The 23,282-nt window shown below is 34.6% G+C and overlaps 2 protein-coding genes across 3 annotated transcripts; one reads left to right on the forward strand and one right to left on the reverse strand.

Annotated features, from left to right (window-relative positions):
* Positions 1-4,393: 4,393 nt before the first annotated feature.
* Positions 4,394-12,260, reverse strand: LOC144449212 (phosphatidylinositol 4,5-bisphosphate 5-phosphatase A-like). The gene is made up of 9 exons (XM_078139720.1): positions 12,247-12,260; positions 10,803-11,025; positions 10,551-10,667; positions 9,056-9,231; positions 8,284-8,505; positions 7,416-7,578; positions 7,078-7,215; positions 5,685-5,873; positions 4,394-5,340 (listed from the first exon to the last, which is right to left on the reverse strand). The coding sequence occupies exons 1-9, from the start codon at positions 12,258-12,260 to the stop codon at positions 5,311-5,313; spliced, it is 1,272 nt and encodes a 423-aa protein (XP_077995846.1). The 3' UTR covers positions 4,394-5,310.
* A 424-nt stretch (positions 12,261-12,684) lies between these two features.
* On the forward strand, positions 12,685-21,864 carry LOC144449016 (SWI/SNF-related matrix-associated actin-dependent regulator of chromatin subfamily B member 1-like). 2 transcript variants are annotated; one of them, XM_078139416.1, is made up of 10 exons: positions 12,685-12,784; positions 12,983-13,094; positions 15,201-15,236; positions 16,043-16,169; positions 16,721-16,855; positions 17,455-17,582; positions 19,103-19,272; positions 19,844-20,034; positions 20,565-20,696; positions 21,615-21,864. In XM_078139416.1, exons 1-10 carry the CDS (start codon positions 12,695-12,697, stop codon positions 21,652-21,654), a joined length of 1,161 nt encoding a protein of 386 aa, XP_077995542.1. In that variant the 5' UTR covers positions 12,685-12,694; the 3' UTR covers positions 21,655-21,864. The 2 variants fall into 2 exon arrangements, with proteins under 2 accessions (XP_077995542.1, XP_077995543.1); XM_078139417.1 differs by lacking the exon at positions 15,201-15,236.
* Positions 21,865-23,282: the final 1,418 nt, after the last annotated feature.

Raw genomic sequence — 23,282 nt, forward strand, 5'->3', positions numbered from 1 at the left:
TAGATAAAGAAGATTTATCAAATTGTAGACATAATTATAATACCAGACATATCTGGACCCTCTCTCATACCACGTCACTGTTTTCCGTAAATGAAACAGACAAACAACCTTACATAGGGTTTCTACTTCACATCATACGTTTGATTCTTGTGTAGGGATGAGATGACTCATATGTAAAAGTCGTCACAAAATACCCTATGTTTGCACTTGAATTGGATATACTGTATTCACCATCGTCGTAAACCACACCCTCTTTTACGGCACCGTCCAAGTCGCAATACCAAGAGTTATTTCATTGTTTCGCAGTGTCACGGAAGAAATAACAACTCTGGTTTGCGAGAATGGTAATCACATGTCATAACCTTCATTCGTTCTGTTATCCTCCTTTGAGTTTTAAAGCATCCACACTTTCTAAGTCATTAAGTGAAAATCGACCAATGTTGAGCGCCATTCGTTTTCTCAGACCATCAAACATTTTGGACGTTCTGAGGTTTATGTCATGAATGTATTTATATGTGTGTAGATGTATAATTACTTTGTATTGTTGAAAAAAAAAAATTGATACCATGTATGAGATGAATGATCAAACTTGTAAGTATATTGTTATTTGTTATTCTTTGAGATAAATATGTATTTAGAGTACGGGGGAAGTTGTGTATCCCAAAGAATGTAATATCTCATTTAAATAGTATTGATGTGTATCATATATCCATGTTGTAATAATGTCATATTCAGTAAGATTTGATACTGCGGTAATTCGATTTGTCGTAGTACTGCTTTGTTTTGCAGTTGTAGATTGTCAGAGTACGGTGAATTCTGATTATCGACCAGAATGATTGTTCTGCATACGATAGATGTCGTTAAAGTATATCTAATATACCTAGCCTAGCCTGTGACCAACCCGGGATCCATGTGTTGAGGAAGTCAACACTATGCGGAGTTTGGAGTCTGAATTTGCAGACAAAACTACTGCACTGGAAGACAAAATTGATGAATTAGCAGAAAAAACTAGCATGTAATTTTGTTCTGTTAATATTTTCAAAACCTGTATATATATATATATATATATATATATATATATATATATATATATATATATATATATATATATATATATATATATATATATATATATATATATATATATATATATATATATATATATATATATATATATATATATATATATATATATATATATATAGGTGGAGGGTATTTCTATGGTCAATCAAAAATAATTAACAAACAACAACACGAAACAACAATAGTAACTTTAATATGTCCGACATATATAAAGTATAAAAATTCAAATATAAATCTTACTCTTTCTGACTATGTTATTATTACAACATGATTGGAACAAATCGTCATAAAGTCGTGAATCTATCATTTCTGTTTTAGTTGGTCGAAGTTTTCTCGTAAATGTGTCTATTTCGAGTATAGTGACTGTAGCATCTCTTTAGAAAAAAATAATTGAATATTGACATATATTGGAGTTTCTGTATTTGAGTTTTTGAGCCTTTGAGCCTAGGACGTCGACGGGTCTCTACCCTGTTTAAGTGCTATCTACAGAAATAAAGTCACATTGTTATACTCAATATTCTGTCTACAAGCTCCATCTATATACATACTACTACTTGTCAAGTACATTTATGTTATGGGAGGTATGGCCTATTAAAATTGACCAATGTGACCTATTATAGGGGAAATGAACAAGTAATTCACACCGGAGCTGAACATCACAGTCTGCACATCCATAACAAACCTGTTGGCGAGTACCACATGTACTAGCTTGCAGCGCAGACGAAGTAATTTGGGACTCGATTCTGACAATTGTCCCTCCTTCTCGAGACATAGTCAGTATAGCGTCCAGTACACACGCCTGCCCTCGTCTGCAAGCAGGACTACACATGTACATGTACATAGTAGCCTTGCCGTCCATTGTAAAATGTATGATATTCACACGTCATTTTCCGTCACCTTCACCGTTATAGTAGCCTTGCCGTCCATTGTAAAATGTATGATATTCACACGTCATTTTCCGTCACCTTCACCGTTTTGTCTTGTCTCTTGTAAAATACTCTATCACACACACACACACACACACACACACACACACACATATTGATAAAAGTCTCCATGGAGAAAACAGTGCTCAGTGCAAACTTGGTAGCAGAGCATAACAAACTTAATCCAAGAAATTAGGAGGTCAGAAGCCATAAGTCATGAGTGAAACACCACGGCATCGTCATTTCTGCTGTAATAATGGGACCATATATCAAAGCTCATCTCAATCATTACATCACATATTTATTCAAAAAAGTACAGAAATTACATTTCAGAAATTATTCAAATATGTTTTGATGACATTCATGGAAGTGGCTGGAAAAACTTAGTTTAGTGAGCTAGCAGAGTGTGCAGTTAAATAAATATTTTTAAATTAGTTATGTATACTACTTATCAAAGTCTTCTATTCTATGTTTTATTTCATATACTGTCATTTAAGACACTTATACTACCAAACATAATCATTAGAAAGTGACCTTCCAGAGGTCAAACACACAACTTGTAATACAATCCAAATATACATCACTTGAAGAAATTACATTTTACAAAATCATACCAGCAAGGCAAATATGACATCGATTGGTTGCAGTACTGACAAAAATAAGGAATACAATATACATGTATAATTAACTGGTAATATTTACCATCATATTGACTGTCAACTACTTTTGGCTCCATTGTCTTATTTCAAACACATTACATTGAGTACAGTCATTATCAAACCCACACATCGAGTACAGTCATTATGAAAATGTAAAGTGTTTTTTGACTGAGTTTGTACACACATGCTTGATATTTAGCAAATGACACGGAGATCAAGATATTTGATACGGTATATGCTATACTTCAATACTGTTAAAAGTGACAGATTTATTTACTTCCAACAACACTTTGTCTTTTATGTGCCATTCATTCAGTTCACAATGATCAAAGTGAGGAGTTTAAACTTATCAAACTTTCTCTTACCTATATTGTATTGACAATGGTGTAACTCCATGACAGTTGACATAAGAAAAGACAAATACATCTCTAGATTCTAAGCAGTTAAAAGCAACTCCACACATATGCAAAGTACCCAACCACAACCCTCCCTCCTGTCTCCCTAGCCTCCCATTCTCACTCAAAAAGTACCCCCCACCCTGATAAGTACCTGTACTTATTGTCATGATACATATACAATGCAGTAAAGAGTAAGTACCAGAACAATTGTTATAGAAATTTCTGATGAAAATGAAATTCATTTCAAAAAATGGGAGAGTAACCTGTACTGTTGCACAGGTAAATTTCATTTACACAAGGTGCAAAGATTGTTCAAAGATTTCAATAAACTTTTTGTTTATAAAGTCCACTTGGACTTTGGAGAGATGTGATCATGTACATCATTTTGTCCTTTAATCCTTTATATAAATGATAAACTTTTATGTCAGTGGCAGTAATTTTATAAAATGTGCAAGATAAATGGCTTCATAGCCAAAAACGTGACAACACATTGGTTGTAACCATGGATAACTCCACATTATGTCTATGCTACAGTTGTAGTAAGAAATCATGATTTTTTCACCACAATGAATTATATACATAAAATACTTCAAACAAATCTAAAATTTCAAAACTTCATAAACTTTCGAAGGTTTACCCGCTAAAGACATCAAAAATATAATTAGTTAAGTAGTGAGATTGGTTTGTATGAAATCATCCTGAGACGTAATGTGTAAATTAGTTGAATTCAAAATATTAAAACATAGTGTATTTCATAATCTAGATTGTCCAGTTGTTAAAGTGTTAAGAATGTTTGTTAAAAGTATCTAGTATAGTAAGTTGTATGTCAGTTTAGGTTATGTATGTATAAATATTACAATCAATTCTAAACATGAAATACTGTATAGCAGTTGTATGTGTCAATTTAATGTGTAAAGATGATCTAGAATTCTGTACTCAGTACATAACATAGCCCTATTTCTGACACCTATATTATTTTTTCTGAGGGTACATGTTGTCTGTTCTTGATACTAGTGGAACTGTATGCCTTATGTTTATGTAGGTTTTGTGATCAAAATCAATAAATGAAAGTGAGATCAAATTCATTCATTGAGTACTTGAGAATGTCATTAGTTTTTCTAAAACTACATTCATTTTCCAATCATCCAAAATATTCATATCAAAAGCTAAAAAAAAATTGAGTTACGGTAGTCTGGATAAAATCAGTAATAAAGATTAAAAACTGTCCTCTACAAATAACATACTTGTGTTTGATATTTTCATTTTGGCAAGATGATGGTTGGCAGTAATTTACGTGAGTATTTTTGAAAGATAAACAAACTCTCCAGATAACGTGGCTTTTCAGTGATTAAAAACTTGTCAAACCTTAAAATTTAGAACTTATGGAACAAGATATAACAATACTTTGCTCCTTTTAAAAAATTAGTGTGATGTCACATTTATTATCATGAATTTTAAAAGGTTTGTTAAAATCAAAACTGTGCACAGGTGCAGCATATACATGTACTAAAACATGAAAATGACTCATTTGTACAAATTGAAATGCCATGAGTTGTGTCATTTTTGTGATCCAAATTCTTACCCTATCATATCATTTTACCAACCCTGAGTTTATGTGAAATACGACAATAGTCATAGATAAGATTAAGATTACATCATTGCAGACACAATGTAGGGTTGGTTAGGTGATAAATTACAATACTACCACCTACATTTGTACTGTCTGTTCACAATCAATGAATTAACACCAAGCCCACTGCACAGTACTAAATTGTAACTAACATTAACAGCAAAAATTGTCTGAAGCCCATGGTGCAATATTGTAACATTGTACATTGAACATTGACTTAATTGAAGTGCGTGCTTTGATAATCGTAACATTGTAACATCCACAACATGAAATCCCATTGTTATATTGTAACATTGTAGCATACACAGCAACATGAATCCCATGGTGATACACTGAAACATTGCAGCATTAAAAACAGACTTGACTGCATCCCATGGTGCTAATTTATAACAATGTAGCATATAAAACAAAACTTGATTGAATCCCATGGTGCTGATTGTAACAATGTAGGGTGTAAAACAAGACTTGATTGAATCCCATTGGTGCTGATTGTAACAATGTAGGGTGTAAAACAAGACTTGATTGAATCCCATTGGTGCTAATTTATAACAATGTAGCATCCAAACAAAACTTAATTGCACTATTATAGTAGGATATAAAAGATTGCATTGACTCTACTCTTCTGATAATCCAGGTGACAATATCTGAAATACAAATAGCATGGAAACAAGGGAAATAAATAAATGAATGTTAATCTTTGCTGTCTTAGATACTAATGTAATTCATCTGTGTATCAGGAGATATAGCCCTCTACTCTGGCAACACAATACATCATTGACATCATTGAAATCATTGGCAAGTATGGTATCAAAAACCAAGTGCTTTAGATAACGAGAAGGAAACATCTGGTAAGATTTCGACATTCAGGTGTGAAATCTTGGACACCTACCTAAGCATTACTGGTAATACACAAAGGTGTGTTTATAACATTTGTAATTTAGTTTATATGATTATGTCACACATCTAAGAGTATGAAAGTCTAACTCACCTGAAAGGCTTCACTGACTCCAAGGATACTGTCTGTAAGACTGCTAAAATAGCCTAGTACATAATGGCATGTTGTGTCTTTAGGTAGGTAGTTACATTCAAATCTAACCTTGCAGCCATGCTGTAACGCCTCTCCATCCTTCACTGCCCACACATACGTTACACAGTCTTTATAATGGCGAAAACCAATCTGAAATTGCATAAATATAAACAATGTTAAGTTTTGCTAAAATCACAGAGATATACCAATGTTACATTTTGCTAGAATCACAGAGATATACCAATGTTACATTTTACTAGAATCACAGAGATATACAAATGTTACATTTTACTAGAATCACACAGATATACCAATGTTACATTTTACTAGAATCACAGATATACCAATGTTACATTTTACTAGAATCACAGAGATATACCTATGTTACATTTTGCTAGAATCACAGAGATATACCAATGTTACATTTTGCTAGAATCACAGAGTTATACCAATGTTACATTTTGCTAGAATCACAGAGATATACCAATGTTACATTTTACTAGAATCACAGATATACCAATGTTACATTTTACTAGAATCACAGAGATATACCTATGTTACATTTTGCTAGAATCACAGAGATATACCAATGTTACATTTTGCTAGAATCACAGAGATATACCAATGTTACATTTTGCTAGAATCACAGAGATATACCAATGTTACATTTTGCTAGAATCACAGAGCTATACCAATGTTACATTTTGCTAGAATCACAGAGATATACCAATGTTATATTTTGCTAAAATCACAGAGATATACCAATGTTACATTTTACTAGAATCACAGAGATATACCTATGTTACATTTTGCTAGAATCACAGAGATATACCAATGTTACATTTTGCTAGAATCACAGAGATATACCAATGTTACATTTTACTAGAATCACAGAGATATACCAACATTTAGTAAGTTATGTCAATGGCAAATTTCTTTTAAAATGGTGACATCATGAAATCGCAGTTAAATAACAATATTAAGTTCTACTTTGACCAAATATGCATTGAAATATTTTAGGATAAATCTGATTTTCACTTTACATGTAGACCACAGCAGATACTAACCAAACATTAAACATACATAGTATACACAGAGAAAGCTCAGCTTCAATCATTTGTTTACTGTTTCAACACTTGTTATTGCTGATAACAGGGAACTAGTGATCATCATTGCTTTCACTAATATATTATTTGTCCAAACTATAGGAGTAATCTTCAACATTGTAATCAACGATATAACATATAGGGTAGTCACTAACAGTGATCAGATAATAATGTATGATTGCAAAAATATTCTTGACATAAACTTCCCTTCATAAACTAATGCAATACTATTGTTAATACACACTAACCTTAAAGAGTCCGATCCAATCCCAGCTGTCAGTCCGTGTATCAATATCAACTGTGTAAATACATTCACAATCTCGCTGTTGGCTCCATGGCCAGGTTGTATGAAATCTTACTAAAGGTTTCATTTCTGTCTTCAGTATCTGTTAAGTAGATCAGTCATACAACGATTGTCAGTTTAAGTTCATGTGATAGTCATGTGATCAGAATATCTCAGAAATACAAAGGTTTCACTTCTGTCCTCAGTACATGTAGAGTATATCATACAATGATAGTCAAACTCTATAGAGTTGGTTTTCTGGACATGTGATTAGTCATGTGATCACAGTATACGATCACTTACTTTCAATCTCAGATCTGCACTAACTGGTATATGATCACTCCATAGTACTGCTCTATGACTGTCATATCTGTCTAGTTCCATCTGTAAGTTTCGTCTTTCTTCTTTATCTTTATTTACTTTCCATAGTATTCTATCACACCAGCCTGGTTTACGTTTCTTTGCACTGTGTGGCAAAATAAAAGCAATACATTACTGTAAAAACTGCCTCAATATCCTTACACTTGATGTAACTGGCAAAATATTTAAGCTTGTCACAGGTGGGGAAGTAACAACCAAACTACAGTTTTGATCACCATATCATGCCGTCTTCTCCATTCCACATAATGAGATATTTTTGGCTTAAAATAGAGGTTACAAAAATTACATTTTTACAATTCTATTTCATGTTAAATGAATACAAACACCATCTACTAAACTTTATATTGACTATCTGTCCAAGGAATAATGGAGGAAAGAATACACATTTTGTCAATATATACTTAATCAGTACAATAAACCATCACCTACTGTTCTTTTTAGAATAGAGGTTACAAGTCAGGGGTGAACAAATCATTTTGTGAACTGGTGGTCCTCAGACCAGTGTCTTAAAAAATCCAGTGGTCCTGCTGAAAGAATTAGTGGTACAAGGTAAAATTTGTGTGGTCCACACAAAAAATAGCTAGTCCCGGACCCAGGACCAGTGGATTTGTTCACCCCTGCAAGTGCTATCATGTATTCTGTTAAATGGTTTCTTGATGGGTAATTCCATTGGTTGTAGAAAACATTTACTTTTTAACTTGTACAATGCCAGATGTTCTTATCTTTAATCACTTCAATCATAATTTGTAATCATCTAATTTATGAGATGGGGAAATGTTTATACTAATACCTTGAATCATAATTTGTAGTACCAGCATCTAATTTATAAGTTGGAGGGAATGTTAGTTCTCCTTCTTGGAAATCAATGAACGCATCTCCAGCTTCTTGTGACAAACATAGTTGGTCTTTAGTTTTCAGAATGTCCAACTTATCCCAATTAATAAGGTCCTTGACATCGTCTGTCTTTAAGTCAGCTATACGGTAGTTCAGATCACCAAGCCATATCACATAGCTGTTATAAGAAATAATACAAGTCAGAGAAAGAAAGAAAGGAAATGAGATCTGATAGCAGATACAAAAGATGGTGAGAGAGAGAGAGAGAGAGAGAGAGAGAGAGAGAGAGAGAGAGAGAGAGAGAGAGAGCGAGAGAGAGAGAGAGAGAGAGAGAGTGTGTGTGTGTGTGTGTGTGTGTGTGTGTGTGTGTGTGTGTGTGTGTGTGTGTGACAGAGACAGAGATGTATCTAGTATGTATAATATATGTTGCACACATACAGAAAATACATTCCAAATTGGTACAGAACTGAAAGCTCAGACACATTTAGTTTGGTTTCAACAGGTTATAATAATTTGCTGATAACAGGGAACTGATGTTCATCATTGCTTTCAAAGTTGTCTGAGAAACTAGAAACTAGAAACTTTCAACATTACAATGATATACAGAGATAACAAGAACCGGTGCCCCTCACAGCTTTCAATTGAGTTTGTCAGGGTAACGGGAAACTGGTGTTATCACAGCATTTAATTGCTACAAGTTTGTAGGAATGTGGTTGTATATGACTTACTCATGGTCCAGTATCTGTGTTGTTTGGCAAGTATCAAAGTATTGGTCATTGATAATGGTAAAGTAGTCTTTATTTCTCTGATTCCATCCCTCTAAATGGGGTTCTAAGTGACAATTGACAAGACATACGCTGGCACCATACAAACCAAATCGTACTGTCACAGCACCTTTGTTGCCCTGGTAACAAATCACAAAATAGGACTACTGTCAGAAATGCTAGTAAAAAATATTGAACTTGTAAATGTACCATCTTGATATCTGAAATGGTGCATTATTGGAAATGTGGTATGATCCAACTGATAAATATGACTCAGTCACTGTTGACAGATTGTATGGGTATGGGGATTATCTCTCCAATCCCTAACATTAGGTATTACCAAAACTACAAATAATCTTGTCTTAGTTAAAGTGAAATTTACAATTTCATTCCATTTGTCAATTTAAGTGTAGTACATTGTACATGTAGAAGATGTGAAAGCTCAGACACATTTAGTTTGGTTTCAACAGTTAATATCTTGCTGATAACAGGGAACTGGTGTTCATCATTGCTTTCAAGGTTGCCAAGGTAACAGGAAATTGTGTTTATCATGGCTTTCAAGGTTGTCATGGTAACAGGGACTTGTTGTTCATCATGGCTATTTGGGGTTGTCATGGTAACAGGAAACTGATTCCAGTAGAGCTTGTAACATTACCATGTCAGTGACTAGCGAGACTAGAGTTGATCATCACTTTGCGGTTAGTGAATTATAAACAACAGAGAAAGAGTTTGTGTTTATTGAACACGTGACATATCCTAAATATTATCATTGATGATTGTACTTTAAGTTTTCTGATTGTAAATCCATAATCACTATATCACTGATCAAAATACTTTACTGAAAACGAAGTCTACTGATGACATTTGACAGAATGAAAGGTTTGTCAGATTAGATAATTAAAATTATAGACTAAGCTAGTAACACCTAGGTAATGCCTCTCTTTGTGGTGTTAATATACACTTATTGTATGGCTATGAGGGTACTAGTAGATGTCTATTACTCCAAGGGCTGTTATGCAGCAACTATTTCCTGTGGCTGAAATCGGAGGGAAATAGTTGCTACATAACCACACGAGGGGTAATATGACATCTACTAGTGCCCAAATAAGGCCAGGCAATAAGTGTTTTATTACACATCACATTCTCAGGCACATATGCTTTCCATAGTCAAAGCAGATCACCAATAAGACTTCCATGCTACATGAATATTGCCTTAGGAAAAATAAAGTGAGACTAGTGCACCCTATATGCAAATTGAGGTCACTATGGGTCAAATCCATACCATGTGATACAATCTAAGCCCTATTACTAAACACTTATAAAATGCTGTGTTATAATAAGTTTATATTCCAAGTAAAATCAGACAAAGTACCCTAATACCACATTTTTATCAAATGGTTCATGAAAAACATGTGTTTGTATAAATAAAGATTGACATTAAACTAAAATAGTTACTTACCCAGAAACCTCCAAGTCCAGTTCTGGTGTAGTTTGTATGAATATTTCTTATGAATGGAACATGATCTAATTTGGATAAAACTAAAAGTACAAGACCTTGCAGACGAATGTCTTTTACCTAGAAATATAAGAATGAATACATAATGATGTGACAGTGAGCCTATCAAAACATTAACACATACAAATGGAAATCTACACATTTCATAAATTTTCCTCTGATATTTTGGCAAAGGACTGCATACTAATACTATACCTTGACATATCCCCTTGGTCCAAGTTCTGTACATATCCATTCAGTCCATGGATCTTCTACTAGGCTGTCCCTTACATAGTGATGTGGTTTGGAGCTAACTTCTTGAAGACCAATAACATACATGTCAGGTGCTGGAGTTTGCTGAACCAGCAGGAAGTCATGCAGCATACTGCCCTCTGGTGGTGGGTCCAAAGTGGCAATGTTCCAAGTACATGCAAAGAGTCTGCATTCAAAAATGAATAATATTGTTAGTGTGGTCTGTTTTTAAAAAAAAATCTTTATCTATAGTACAGGATATGAAACTGTCACAGTACATTGTAAATATGAAACTATGATATTATTTGATGTGAAAGCTCAGACACATTTAGTTTGGTTTCAACAGTTAATATCTTGCTGATAACAGGGAACTGGTGTTCATCATTGCTTTCGGCAATACTGTGGTGACAAGAAGCAATACCATGGTAACAAGAAGCAAAACCATGGAGACAATATACAATATCCTGGTGACAAGGGGCAATACCATGGTGACAAAAAAATAGTTATCAAATTCATTTCATCATTAGCATTTTTGTCGCGAGTGATAAGCAGAGCTAAATCTGCTTACATTCCCCTTAAATCATAATAGTACAAAGTTTACACATCTATGCAAGTATCACCACAAAAAAACTGTGTTACTGTTTTAATTCATTTAGAAATTTTTACATTATCTTAAATCAACAATAATGTTGGGCTCTAGCCTAATATGAGTTATCACTGAATATATTTTATCACAGATGTTGGCGATAAATTTCTCTCCATTGACTATGATTTTATCAATATCACTTCCCAGTAAATATTGACAATGGATTTGTGATGGAAGGATGCACTCAGTACAATGGTGTTTACACTTATAATTTTAAATATATACATGTATATTTACATTTGTTTTACAAATTACACTAATATATACCTTGAGTAAATTCATACAGTGTACATACATGCGCATGTATACGACTGATACCTCACTCTCTGACTACAGTACAGAATTAGGAATGTAACTTAATATAGCCATAAATGTCAAACCAAATACTAGTAGTCTAGTTCCTGACGGACCGTATTCCGTACTACCATGGATGTATTAGTGTCTCACTAATACATCCATGGTACTACTAACACTTATAGTTACATATATCCCATCCACTGCACTGTCTATGGTACATAACTTAGACTTTAGTGTGATTACGGTCCGTCAGGAACTAAACTAAAACCAAATGTCAGTGTCATATTTTAAACTTTTTAGATTTCACGACTGCATCATGTGTTTAAATGTTCATAGATAGTAATGTTTTGAAATGTGATCTTTGAACAGGCTTCTCCGTTCTAGTATTACCCGGGTAATATAACGTGAATAGTGCGTTGAACTCTTCCTCTCAATCGATGTCCAACCCTCCGGGGTTCAACCTACCTGAATTTCGGCATCTTGGACGATGTGGTTATCAAACGTGCACTAATATTCTTGTTCCATAAGAAAGGGAGCAGAAATACTATGTAATCTTTAAGAAAAAACAAAGAAAATGACGGAAGATTGATACACTACACGCGGGCACATCATCCACACTGCAACAGTACCGGTAAGTAGATACATATGTGAAGTGTGTTCTACGTCATCAGTTCTTGTGTACTGTTACTCGCAACATACAACAAAAATGCAAATAGCCCCAAGGTTGTTCTGTTTTGGTGATATTTTGAACACGAAATGAAATACTGTGATAATTACACATTTTCCAGCAAGACACCACTCGAAAATACGCAATTACGGCCTTATTTTAGATGATTTCAAAAACAAATGCTTACGATTCGTTGTCATTTGCCGCTGGGGGCGATATTTACAACAAAGAATCAGTGAAGACAAAATGGCCACCTCTTCATCCCGCACGTTTGGTAAAAAGCCGGAGAAATTCCAGCTAGTTGAGAAGGGAGAATGGTACATGATAGGTTCAGAGGTAGAGTATTCCAAACGTTGATCTGTTTAGTCTGTTTCGATAGTTACTTATATTTGTCACAGTGGTTAAAATCAGACGTAGACGACGTTGGGCTTTGTTTTCTTTGCCTCTACAATTTTGTACAAATATTTACAATACAGGGTTGATTTTCAGATCGGAAATCTATTATTTACTAGCCCAATTGTAACCTTTTTTCAGGTTGGCAATTACCTGCGTATGTTCCGTGGTTCACTCTACAAAAAGTACCCATCGTTATGGAGGAGATTGGCTACAGTGGACGAACGAAAGCAAATTGTCAGCATGGGAGAACGTAAGTATTGAGTCTTGACATTGATGTATTACTGTTCGCTAGTACATAGCACTACTAGTACAATGGCTTACGATTTGTTGATGGCATATTTGTAGTGCTGTTACTTTGAGCATAACACGTAGCTTTTAGTCACGTGTAGCATCAATTATCTACTAATAGTACTATTGACAATGATGCCAAGCTGAAACTAGTGGTTTCTGGATTGCAATGTCTGTTTTCAACCAGGGTAAATGTAGTGGTGCTATTGACACCAGGGTAAATGTAGTGGTGCTATTGTTTCTGAATGATGTTTCTATGACCAGCTAAGAAAATAAACTTTTACAGATGGCAACACCACCAATATGAATTTGGGCAAAACTATTGCTTATTCCTAAACTTTTTGAATCAGTTGGTCAAAATAGTGTCCTTGTGACTTTAATTGACATTTTTACAGTCATAAAAGTATGACTATGAATTGAAAGTATCATCAACATGTACACACACACACACACGCACACACACACACACACACACACACACACACATACTCACACACACACACACACACACACGCACACACACACTCACACATACACACTCACTCACACACACACACACACACTCACTCACTCACTCACACACACACACACACACACACACTAACTTTGTGTTAATGTTTCACTTTTTTTTACCTAATAATTTGTAAGGTGTAGCAATGAGAGACATGGAATTCAAAATAGCCAGTGTCAATAATATGCACTAGTTGAAATGATGTATATGTTATTGTAATTCCTAATATTCAGATATCAATCTATGTACTCTTGTATTCACGCACAGCTCGTCTCCATATCTCGTATTTTAACTCCCAGTTGAAATCTCTGCAATAAAAGTTACTGTCCGCAGTATTAGAACCATGGTAAACAGGGTGATAAAAAAACAGATATGTTGAGGGGGATGGGGGTGGGGGGGGGGGGTGGTATCAATTTACAAAAAACACATGTCAGCTTTGATTTTGGAGTCATTATGCAAGTGAAGAGGGGGTTGAGTACAAGTTGATGTGAATTACAGAGCATACATGTATAGTATCATATGTAAATTTGTGATATCATTCTGTATTGAATCAAATCAAATCAAATCAAATCATTATTGTTACAATGTTGCCTATCCTAAATCTGACTATTTACTGCTTTGTCCATTTTAAGTTACACACTCTAAATCTTATACCACACATTTTCTCTTCACATTGTATCATTTATTTTTGTCACTATTCAGCCTTCATACTTCCATATCTTGAATTTCCTCTCTTGGGTACATCTCTATGTAAATCATACGTGCGCATGCACACACACACATATATATGCATGCATATTACATACATACATACATACATACATACATACATACATACATACATACATACATACATACATACATACATACATACACACACACACACACACACACACACACACACATACATACATACATACATATACTCATTCCTTTGCATGTACGTCCATATGTACGTTTGTTCATTCATTCATTCATATATTCATTCATTCATTTATTCATTACTGGTTATGTCTTGTTAGCAAAGCTTAATAATAAACCAACTTGTGTGATATTGGTGGAGGTTGTTACTGCAAGGCATGATACACCATGGCACTATCATTGTCATGATAATCAAAATGTCATTGCATGTTACCTTCAAGGCACGTCAAAGAATGGTGTTTTGTATAACTGTTTGTGGTTTGTTTTTGGCATTTGCATTGCTTCATTTCAAAGGTTATTGAACAAAATGCTTACATCACATGTCACTTACTGATGTTATTATGTTGTGTATTATTAATGCTCATAACATGGTATATGCTTATTTTAATATTACTTGTCATGTGTTAATGACCTTATCACATCATATGTTAATGCTCTTATCACATGTGCTGATGATGATGTCACTTATCATCTACTTGTGTTCTTATTGTACATCATGTGCTAAAGTCCATATTACACAGTGAGCTAAGTCTTGTATCACACTATGCTTGTGCTGTCATCACCTTCATAATAATAAATGCATGTCCTACTAGTTTGATCACCGGTACATTACATACAACTTCTTATTTCTTGTAGGAAATGCAGCAGCAGAGAAGAAAAATGGACAAAATGGTAAAAAAAAAAAGTGACTTAGGATAGGCACAAAATTATAGTGATAGAATTTAAACTTTTCCTTGTAGAATTATTCTGTTAGATTTCTAATTTTTTGTTTTTACTTCTTTTCCACAGGTAGTTGTAGTCTTGACCTCTGACCTAGTCTGTCTAGAGTTTACAGCAGCACACTATCATTAGATAAAGTCACTCCTTTTTATTCCCAAGTCCCTGTTGCCATCATGACAATCAGGTCCCATTGAAATACAGGGAATTGGGGGGGAAAGGATTTGAATAGAAAAAAATGCACTTTCAGTAAATCACATAACTGATTTTGGGATTGTCTGACATTTGGATACATTCACATATTAAGAGACAGAAAGTTATCAATCAATGAAAAGAATTTGTTAAGTGCCAAAATCCAATAGGACACAATGTTCTAACAAGCACTGCTGAAGATCAGCTTTGTTGTCATTATAGGACATGTTGTGCCAAAGTCTGAACAAAGTGTTTGTCTGTCTGTGAAAAGCATAAAGTCAAAAAAGTGCTTAAACAATTGCCAAGGTAATACTCTCTGATAGAATGTAACTCAGGATGTCTAATTGGGATACCAGAATCTGAGCAGTGATGTATAACTTACAAGTCAGCAGCTGTGAAACTCTATATAATTGTATTGCTATTGTTTGTATATCACACCAGTAATGTTTGTTGTGGAAGTGTGAATGATCAGAAACTGTCAGACAGTCCCTATGCACCGTAGATATATGAAAATAATATCATTTGTGAATACATGTGTAGGAGAGAAACTTAAGATGTTTTACTTGTAGGGTTTGGTCAACATAGTTTAGCTACCAATGTTACCTTGCTGAAGGCAACTGAAGTTGAAGAGGTCTTTGAAGGGAATGATGAGAAGTATAAAGCAGTGTCTATTTCTACAGAACCATCTTCACTCAGGTAAGATGCATACCGGTAGTCTAGCTGCTAGACCTCTCAGGCTATTACCAGTAGGTCACCACAGAGGGCGCTAAGCCAACGGGCCCAGGCAAAGGTACTCCATCATAGTTTGTGAGCTTAATCATAGACATTCGACATCTATGGCCTAATTCATTGTTCTCTGACAAAGTATGTATCATCAATGATTTCACAAACTGCAAAATATTCTACATTAGAAAAAAGTCAGCATTTCACATCAGTACATAATATGCAGCCCTGATTACAGTACAATAATGATACAGGTCAAGATTTGCTTTCTGGCTAGGCTGGTAGTATGGTGCAGTACACCCCATCAAATTGATTTTTTGGGTCTGCATATAAAAATCAGCACTCCCAATAAATCACATTACTGTACTACCTATAGATAAAATAAACCTAATTGACATGGTATAATGTCTAAGTATGAGTATATTAATGAAACAATTTTCAGTGAATGCATTGTTAGTTGTCTGATTGAAAAAATTATACCTGCAGCTAATGCAGATTTAACAGTGGTTCCATTATGATTTCAGGGAAGCAAAAGCCAAGAGACGAGATTGGGTTCCTACATTACCAAACAGTTCTCATCATCTTGATGCTGTGCCATGTTCAACTCCAATCACTAGAAACAGAATAGGACCAAAAAGACAGAGAACTTTTCCCATGTGGTAAGAACTGAACTGATTTCTATCCTCCTATCATTTCCTTGTGTTGTTTGTTTTAGATGTTTGTTTTTATCAGTCTCCTCCTACAGACAATGTGGCAAAACACCTCATTATCAGGCATGTTCTTGTTCAGCGCCATAGAAAATTACGTCGTATTGGATTTTGGCACTATACAGATTCTTTTGATTGATTGATTGATTGATGTAAATGCTATATCTAATTACTTTCTCATAACATTCAATCAAGTTATTGTCTTACACAGTTACAAAAGCTAGGTTGTCAGAAACCACCGCTTTGCTTTACAAACAAAGCAGGCAATATACCTCTCCTGGTCATACGACCCATTATTTATTACCTTCTATTTATTCTTCCAAACTAACATCTCTCCTTGATTCATTATATTTTTTTTAGATATCTAGTATTTTTTTGCACAGAGTGTTTACATGTTTCAAATTCACAAAATATAAAATATGTACAGTGGTCATAAATATGTTTTGGTGTTTATATATAGTTTTGATGACCATTACCCAGCCATGATACATGGTACAAAATATGTAAAATATGTAGATTGTTCCTAAACATGTCTTGGTATTCACATACAGTTTTGATGACCATGATCCAGCCATGATACATGACAATGCATCTGTACCTGAAGTACTTGTACCCATCCGATTAGATATGGAAATAGAAGGACAGAAACTAAGAGATACATTCACTTGGAATAAAAATGGTGAGTTTTAACTACTACAGTTTTACAATGAGTAATTTGACACTGTTTTCATTAATTCCATCATGGTTAACCTATTGGTATATATTCAAGTATAGGTATGACTTATCTGAACAGAAATTGACTGCAGACATTGCCTATGACTGGTTACTCCACAATATCAGCAAAATATCTTGAAATCAAGTAAACCTTAGATACTGATCTGACTGGTACAACATCCATGTAAAACTTGTATCTTCTGTTGTAAAATTACCATGACTTGTCTAAAAGACAGCATTGAGAGCTCTTTCAAAACTATAGCGCTGTTGTCACAACACACCAGTGTCTTCCTCGAGGGGTGTTGGCATGGCTTTACACCCAGTTCTCATGAATGTGTACCCTGCGTCTAGTCTATCTGCTAGACCTCGGTTGTTCTTCCGATACAATACGACACATGACCGAACATCGCTATCGAGGATGGAACATCCAAGGTCTAGCAAATGTCATCAGGATATGAATAACTGCCAATCAGAGAACCGTATTAGCAACAAGCACAAACAGAGGACAATAGCTAATTTTTCATGCATATTCATCTTAAGGAGGGGCTTGTAAAAATAACCACCAATGCGTTAACTGAAATGTGTGAATGACAATGTCTACACACTCATCAAACTCACAATTACCATAAACCGATAAGACATAGTAATGACATAAGTGTGTTTGTCAACACCTGCATGCTGAGATTGAATATATTAAAGTATATATATGCATACATGGCCCAACCTACTGCTTAATGTAATCTCAATGGAATGTCCGGTCTGAAAATGACATTTGCTAGACTGTTCGGGCAAGCCCTCACTGCGAACTTCGTTCGCTTATAGTATCGAAAGAAAGCCTGAACCGTCCAGCAGCAAGATTACCCTGCGTCTTGATATTTTGCAACCTTGTGTTGTTTGTCGTGCACCCTAATTTGAATTAACTGTCATGGTTTGATTCACTAAATGTTCAAAATGTTCCCATAAATTTACATCTTTACACAACCATTTGTACGTTCTATAACCAATATCATGATGAAAAATAAGTGTGAAATTCCTTTGCTGATGTATATGCCCTACTAGATATGTTGATTATGACCTTTCATGCCAAAAGCTACAGTACATGTATTTGCTCAGCATATTCTGTCATGGAAAGTTTTCACCCTCCAATAACTTTGCACTGACTGTGGAGAGGACTGCCACTCCCTTCACCAACTATGTTTCATGGTTCATACACTCCTGGAAAGTCCTGGAATTTCAAAGGACTTCTAGCAAGTCCTGTAAAAATACAATCAACTCCTGGAAATCTTGACTGAACAATCGACATTACTATTGTAAAGTATCAGTTAGACAAATATGAAATATGTGTTTAAAATCAGGTTTGTTAACAAGTATTTCACTGGTCAATAATCCTAAAAAATGGCCAAAGTTGGTCTTAATACTCCTGGAAAATGCCTGGATAGTAGTTGAATTTTATTTGACCCCATTTGTTTAATTTTAAACCAACAGAGACACTTATAACCCCAGAGATATTTGCTGAAATTCTGTGTGATGACTTAGAACTCAATCCTCTCACCTTTGTTCCTGCCATTCAACAAGCCATCAAAACACAAATTGATGCATTCCCAGCTGATAGCAGTATTTTAGAAGATCAAACAGATCAGAGAGTTATTCTCAAGGTACTCTACATTTCTATTTGAAGCCTTTAAATTTACTTTAGACATATTTATGTATCTCCATTCTCATGCCTTGTGATGTACAAGTTTTTGTTTCTTTGCAATGATTTTTAGGAAAGAGCCAGTCTTTGGATTCTTTACTGAAAGAACTCTGGAAATTCATTATATCAGGAAGACATTCCTCTCCTTAAATGTGATACATTTGAAAAATGACATCTAGATTTTTTCCAAATGAAAACAAAAATATATATATTCTGTGGGGTAGATGCATTGAATTTTATATGTATATGGAAAATTCTGGATTGGACTACATATATTGTAGCTTGGACCATTCTACTTGATGCAGTCACATGAAGTTTTCATAACTAAGGAAAAAAAACATCAGTGAAAAACATTTTCTTAAATAGACTAGTTGCATGTACCTAAGTTTGGTAATTTGACCAGAGAACCACTCTAAATGAAAAGAGGAGTCAATAAACTGTCAAATCATATTTGGTTTGGAAATGAAGGATTTCTTTTGCTACCTTCACTGTTTTGATTAACCTTAAAAAATTATCTTTGTTTTCCTTTGAAGTTAAATATCCATGTTGGGAATATATCTCTTGTTGACCAGTTTGAATGGGACATGTCAGAAAAAGACAACAGCCCAGAAGACTTTGCATTGAAGTTATGTTCCGAGTTAGGACTTGGAGGAGAATTTGTCACTGCCATGGCTTACAGTATTAGGGGACAACTTAGCTGGCATCAGAGAACTTATGCTTTTAGGTAAGTGTATTGTGAATTAAGCTTTAATACATGTATACAGTTCTGCTTTCATTTGTGTACAAAGAAGTTACATCTTCAAAGTGTACACATTTGTGGTTTCAGAAGTACTATTTGTATATCTCCATTGCAGTGAGTCACCCCTTCCAACTGTAGAAATATGTATGTATATCTCCATTGCAGTGAATCACCCCTTCCAACTGTAGAAATATGTATGTATATCTCCATTGCAGTGAGTCACCCCTTCCAACTGTAGAAATATGTATGTATGTCTCCATTGCAGTGAGTCACCCCTTCCAACTGTAGAAATATATTTGTATATCTCCATTGCAGTGAGTCACCCCTTCCAACTGTAAATATATATTTGTATATCTCCATTGCAGTGAGTCACCCCTTCCCACTGTAGAAATATATTTGTATGTCTCCATTGCAGTGAGTCACCCCTTCCAACTATAAATATATATTTGTATGTCTCCATTGCAGTGAGTCACCCCTTCCAACTGTAAATATATATTTGTATGTCTCCATTGCAGTGAGTCACCCCTTCCAACTGTAGAAATAGCAGTCAGAAACCAGGCAGAAGCTGACCAATGGTGTCCATTCTTAGAAACATTAACAGATGCTGAGATGGAAAAGAAAATAAGGGACCAGGACAGAAACACCAGGTACATGTACATTCATTCATACATTCATTCATTCATTCATTCATTCACAACTAAAAGTCATCTCAAATACTTGAAAGTTTAGTACAGTGTGTTTAAATGGCACAGCCTATAAATGAGGCCAGGTTTGTTTTATTACAGTGTTCCCAGCTACTAGTAGTCTCTCAGAGCTATATGCATTCATCCAACTGTTTCACAATCACTCAGGTTATCTTATCAACAAAAGAACACAGTGGTGTGTTTTAAAAAAGATATATTTTATTCAAATAAGAATGAAAAAAAAGCCTGGAGACGTGAACAATTCTATGTCAAACCAAGAGATAGGGAGAGTATTCAGTCAGTGATTTCATCATATGTCAGATAAATAGTCTGTCCAAATTTTAGTTTATCTTTGACTGTACAGACACAGGTTATCTGTTTTGTGTGATTGTCTAGCTTTATATACATTAGGTAATCAAGAATCTTGACTAATTAGAACCAGTTATCTAGTTCTTATCTGAACTCAACTCATTATCTCCCTCTAAATGTGGATTATAAATTTAATGCTAAAAATACCCTATGCAGGTGTTTTGGTTTTATGGTTCTGGGGTTTCATAACAACTCAAACGGTGGAAAGAATCTGTCACTGAATATAAAACATACCAGTAGATCACATCACATCTACATGAAATTTGAGTTCAACCACTTGCTGGAGAAATGTATTGTTATGCAAATCATTTGTATAAATTGTTTATATATGAATAAATTAGGCAAATTAGCCATCCCTCTATCCCTGATATCCATGAAGAGTACTTTGTGATGGAAAACAATGTACATTGTACTTCTTTCAGCATAGTTTACTTTATGATGGCATAATACAATGTTCATGTTTCATTTTGCTAAAATGGTGATCAATATTTCATAATCTGTTTTCCCCTTTAGGCGTATGCGTCGTTTGGCAAACACAGCACCTACATGGTAATCCATTCTGATGCTTCAGATTTGGTTGCTGAAAAGTTATGGTATATTTCTGCTAGTATTGACTGCCACAGGATACACTTCTCATCACGTCATAGACAAGAGACAAGAAAGAAACTCAAGAATCTGTCTTATTTTTTCAAATGTCAAATATTGTTTTATCTTTTGTGTTGTTATTTAAATAGTAAAAGTCTGCTCTCAGTTTGTATTAAATATCTAAGAAATAAAATTATACTGAAATACAAAGTTGTCAATATTTTGTGTGAATCTGTTAATAAAGGCTGTATAACATTGACCTTTGACCTCTTATTTTTTCTGGTATTTCAGAACCAAATGTGGTCATGCAATGAACAAGGTTATATTCAGTCTTAATAAGTAAAGTAGACAACAAGTTTAGTCAGATTTATTGCTGCATTTCGTACACTTGTATTGATTACCACTGTCAGCTTAAATGTCACTTAGGGTGATAAAATAGTAGTTCTGTAACTTTTTTTAAGTTTGAAATTTTGTATATAAAAGACAGATTTGTTTGGCCATTTGCCAATATCTGCTATGGATATGGGAAACTTTCTGATGACATCACATTTACCACAATGTGGTGATTCTCAGTTAAATGACTGTGTTGTGTAGTCACAATGCAGGCATTGAATAAAGACTTCAGGATATATGAGCTACATACACACAAGATGTACTATGTTGAATTCAGTATTTTTTATACCATACTATTTCAAATTGTGGGGGGAGTGCTATGTAAAACTTTAAATGACGCCACACTATGTTAGGTTGTAATCACAATTTATGTAGACTTACTAAAAACTAAGTCATTATTAGAGGGTTTTAATGCCCAAGGGTCAATACATTGAGCAGTATATACCCCCCCTCCCCATAGTGCATGTATAATAAATGGTAACAATGGCTCAAGCCATACGTCCACACCCTATCTTGTACAATATCTGACATATATGAACAAGTTATGTATTGCCATAGTCTGAAAGGTCCAGCCATTGGTTCACCTATGTAACCACTTAGTACTGCATTCAGGCATGAGAGAATGCTTTATATAAGGAGACGGAACGCCTGGATCTTTCAGGCTAGTATTGGCATTTAGTTCCATATTGATGCTATTGTGTTGGTCATGTGTGTGTGTCCTATCAAGAACTAACTAATTAGATACTGGAGTTTATGTTCTGAAATTAGAACATATTTAAGTGGCACAGGTTTACAAACATTTTACTCAAGTAAAAATAATTCGATATGGAAACCTCTAATAATGTCTTTTATGACATTACAATTTGTCTTCTGGCATTGTTAGTACAGGTGATTGCATAGTATAGGGATTTCCTCAACATTTTTATTCATATAATAAATCAGATCATTTAGAAGTTCTATCTTAATACCAGTTTTGAGTTCAGTCAATTGCAATTGATGGTTAACTGAGTATGCTTCAGTAAGTAAAATACTGTTAGTGTGTTTGAGTACCTTTGAATATATGGTTGACATCAGTGACTGAGTGGTTAGCTCATATGACCCTTACCTCTGCAGTCTGGGTTCGAACCCACCAGGCATCGGTTGGGTTTGATTAAAAAATGTAACCAGGTCTGTATGTAAGAAGGGTGATGCTCAGTTTGACCC

This window comes from Glandiceps talaboti, chromosome 18 (genome assembly GCF_964340395.1).
Source record: "Glandiceps talaboti chromosome 18, keGlaTala1.1, whole genome shotgun sequence".
Classification (NCBI taxonomy): Eukaryota; Metazoa; Hemichordata; class Enteropneusta; family Spengelidae; genus Glandiceps; species Glandiceps talaboti.

What these genes read in the sequence shown, in the direction of transcription:
- LOC144449212 (XM_078139720.1), bottom strand. An exon ending in ACACAGATACTGGACCATGA is followed by an intron (nt 8,506 to 9,055) that starts GTAAGTCATATA and finishes TTCTTATAACAG; the next exon opens with CTATGTGATATGGCTTGGTG. An exon ending in GAGTCAGTGAAGCCTTTCAG is followed by an intron (nt 5,341 to 5,684) that starts GTGAGTTAGACT and finishes TTTGTATTTCAG; the next exon opens with ATATTGTCACCTGGATTATC.
- LOC144449016 (XM_078139416.1), top strand. Translation starts at nt 12,695, where the DNA reads ATGGCCACCTCTTCATCCCGCACGTTTGGTAAAAAGCCGGAGAAATTC. An exon ending in ATTCACTTGGAATAAAAATG is followed by an intron (nt 17,583 to 19,102) that starts GTGAGTTTTAAC and finishes TTAAACCAACAG; the next exon opens with AGACACTTATAACCCCAGAG. An exon ending in ATCAGAGAGTTATTCTCAAG is followed by an intron (nt 19,273 to 19,843) that starts GTACTCTACATT and finishes TTTCCTTTGAAG; the next exon opens with TTAAATATCCATGTTGGGAA.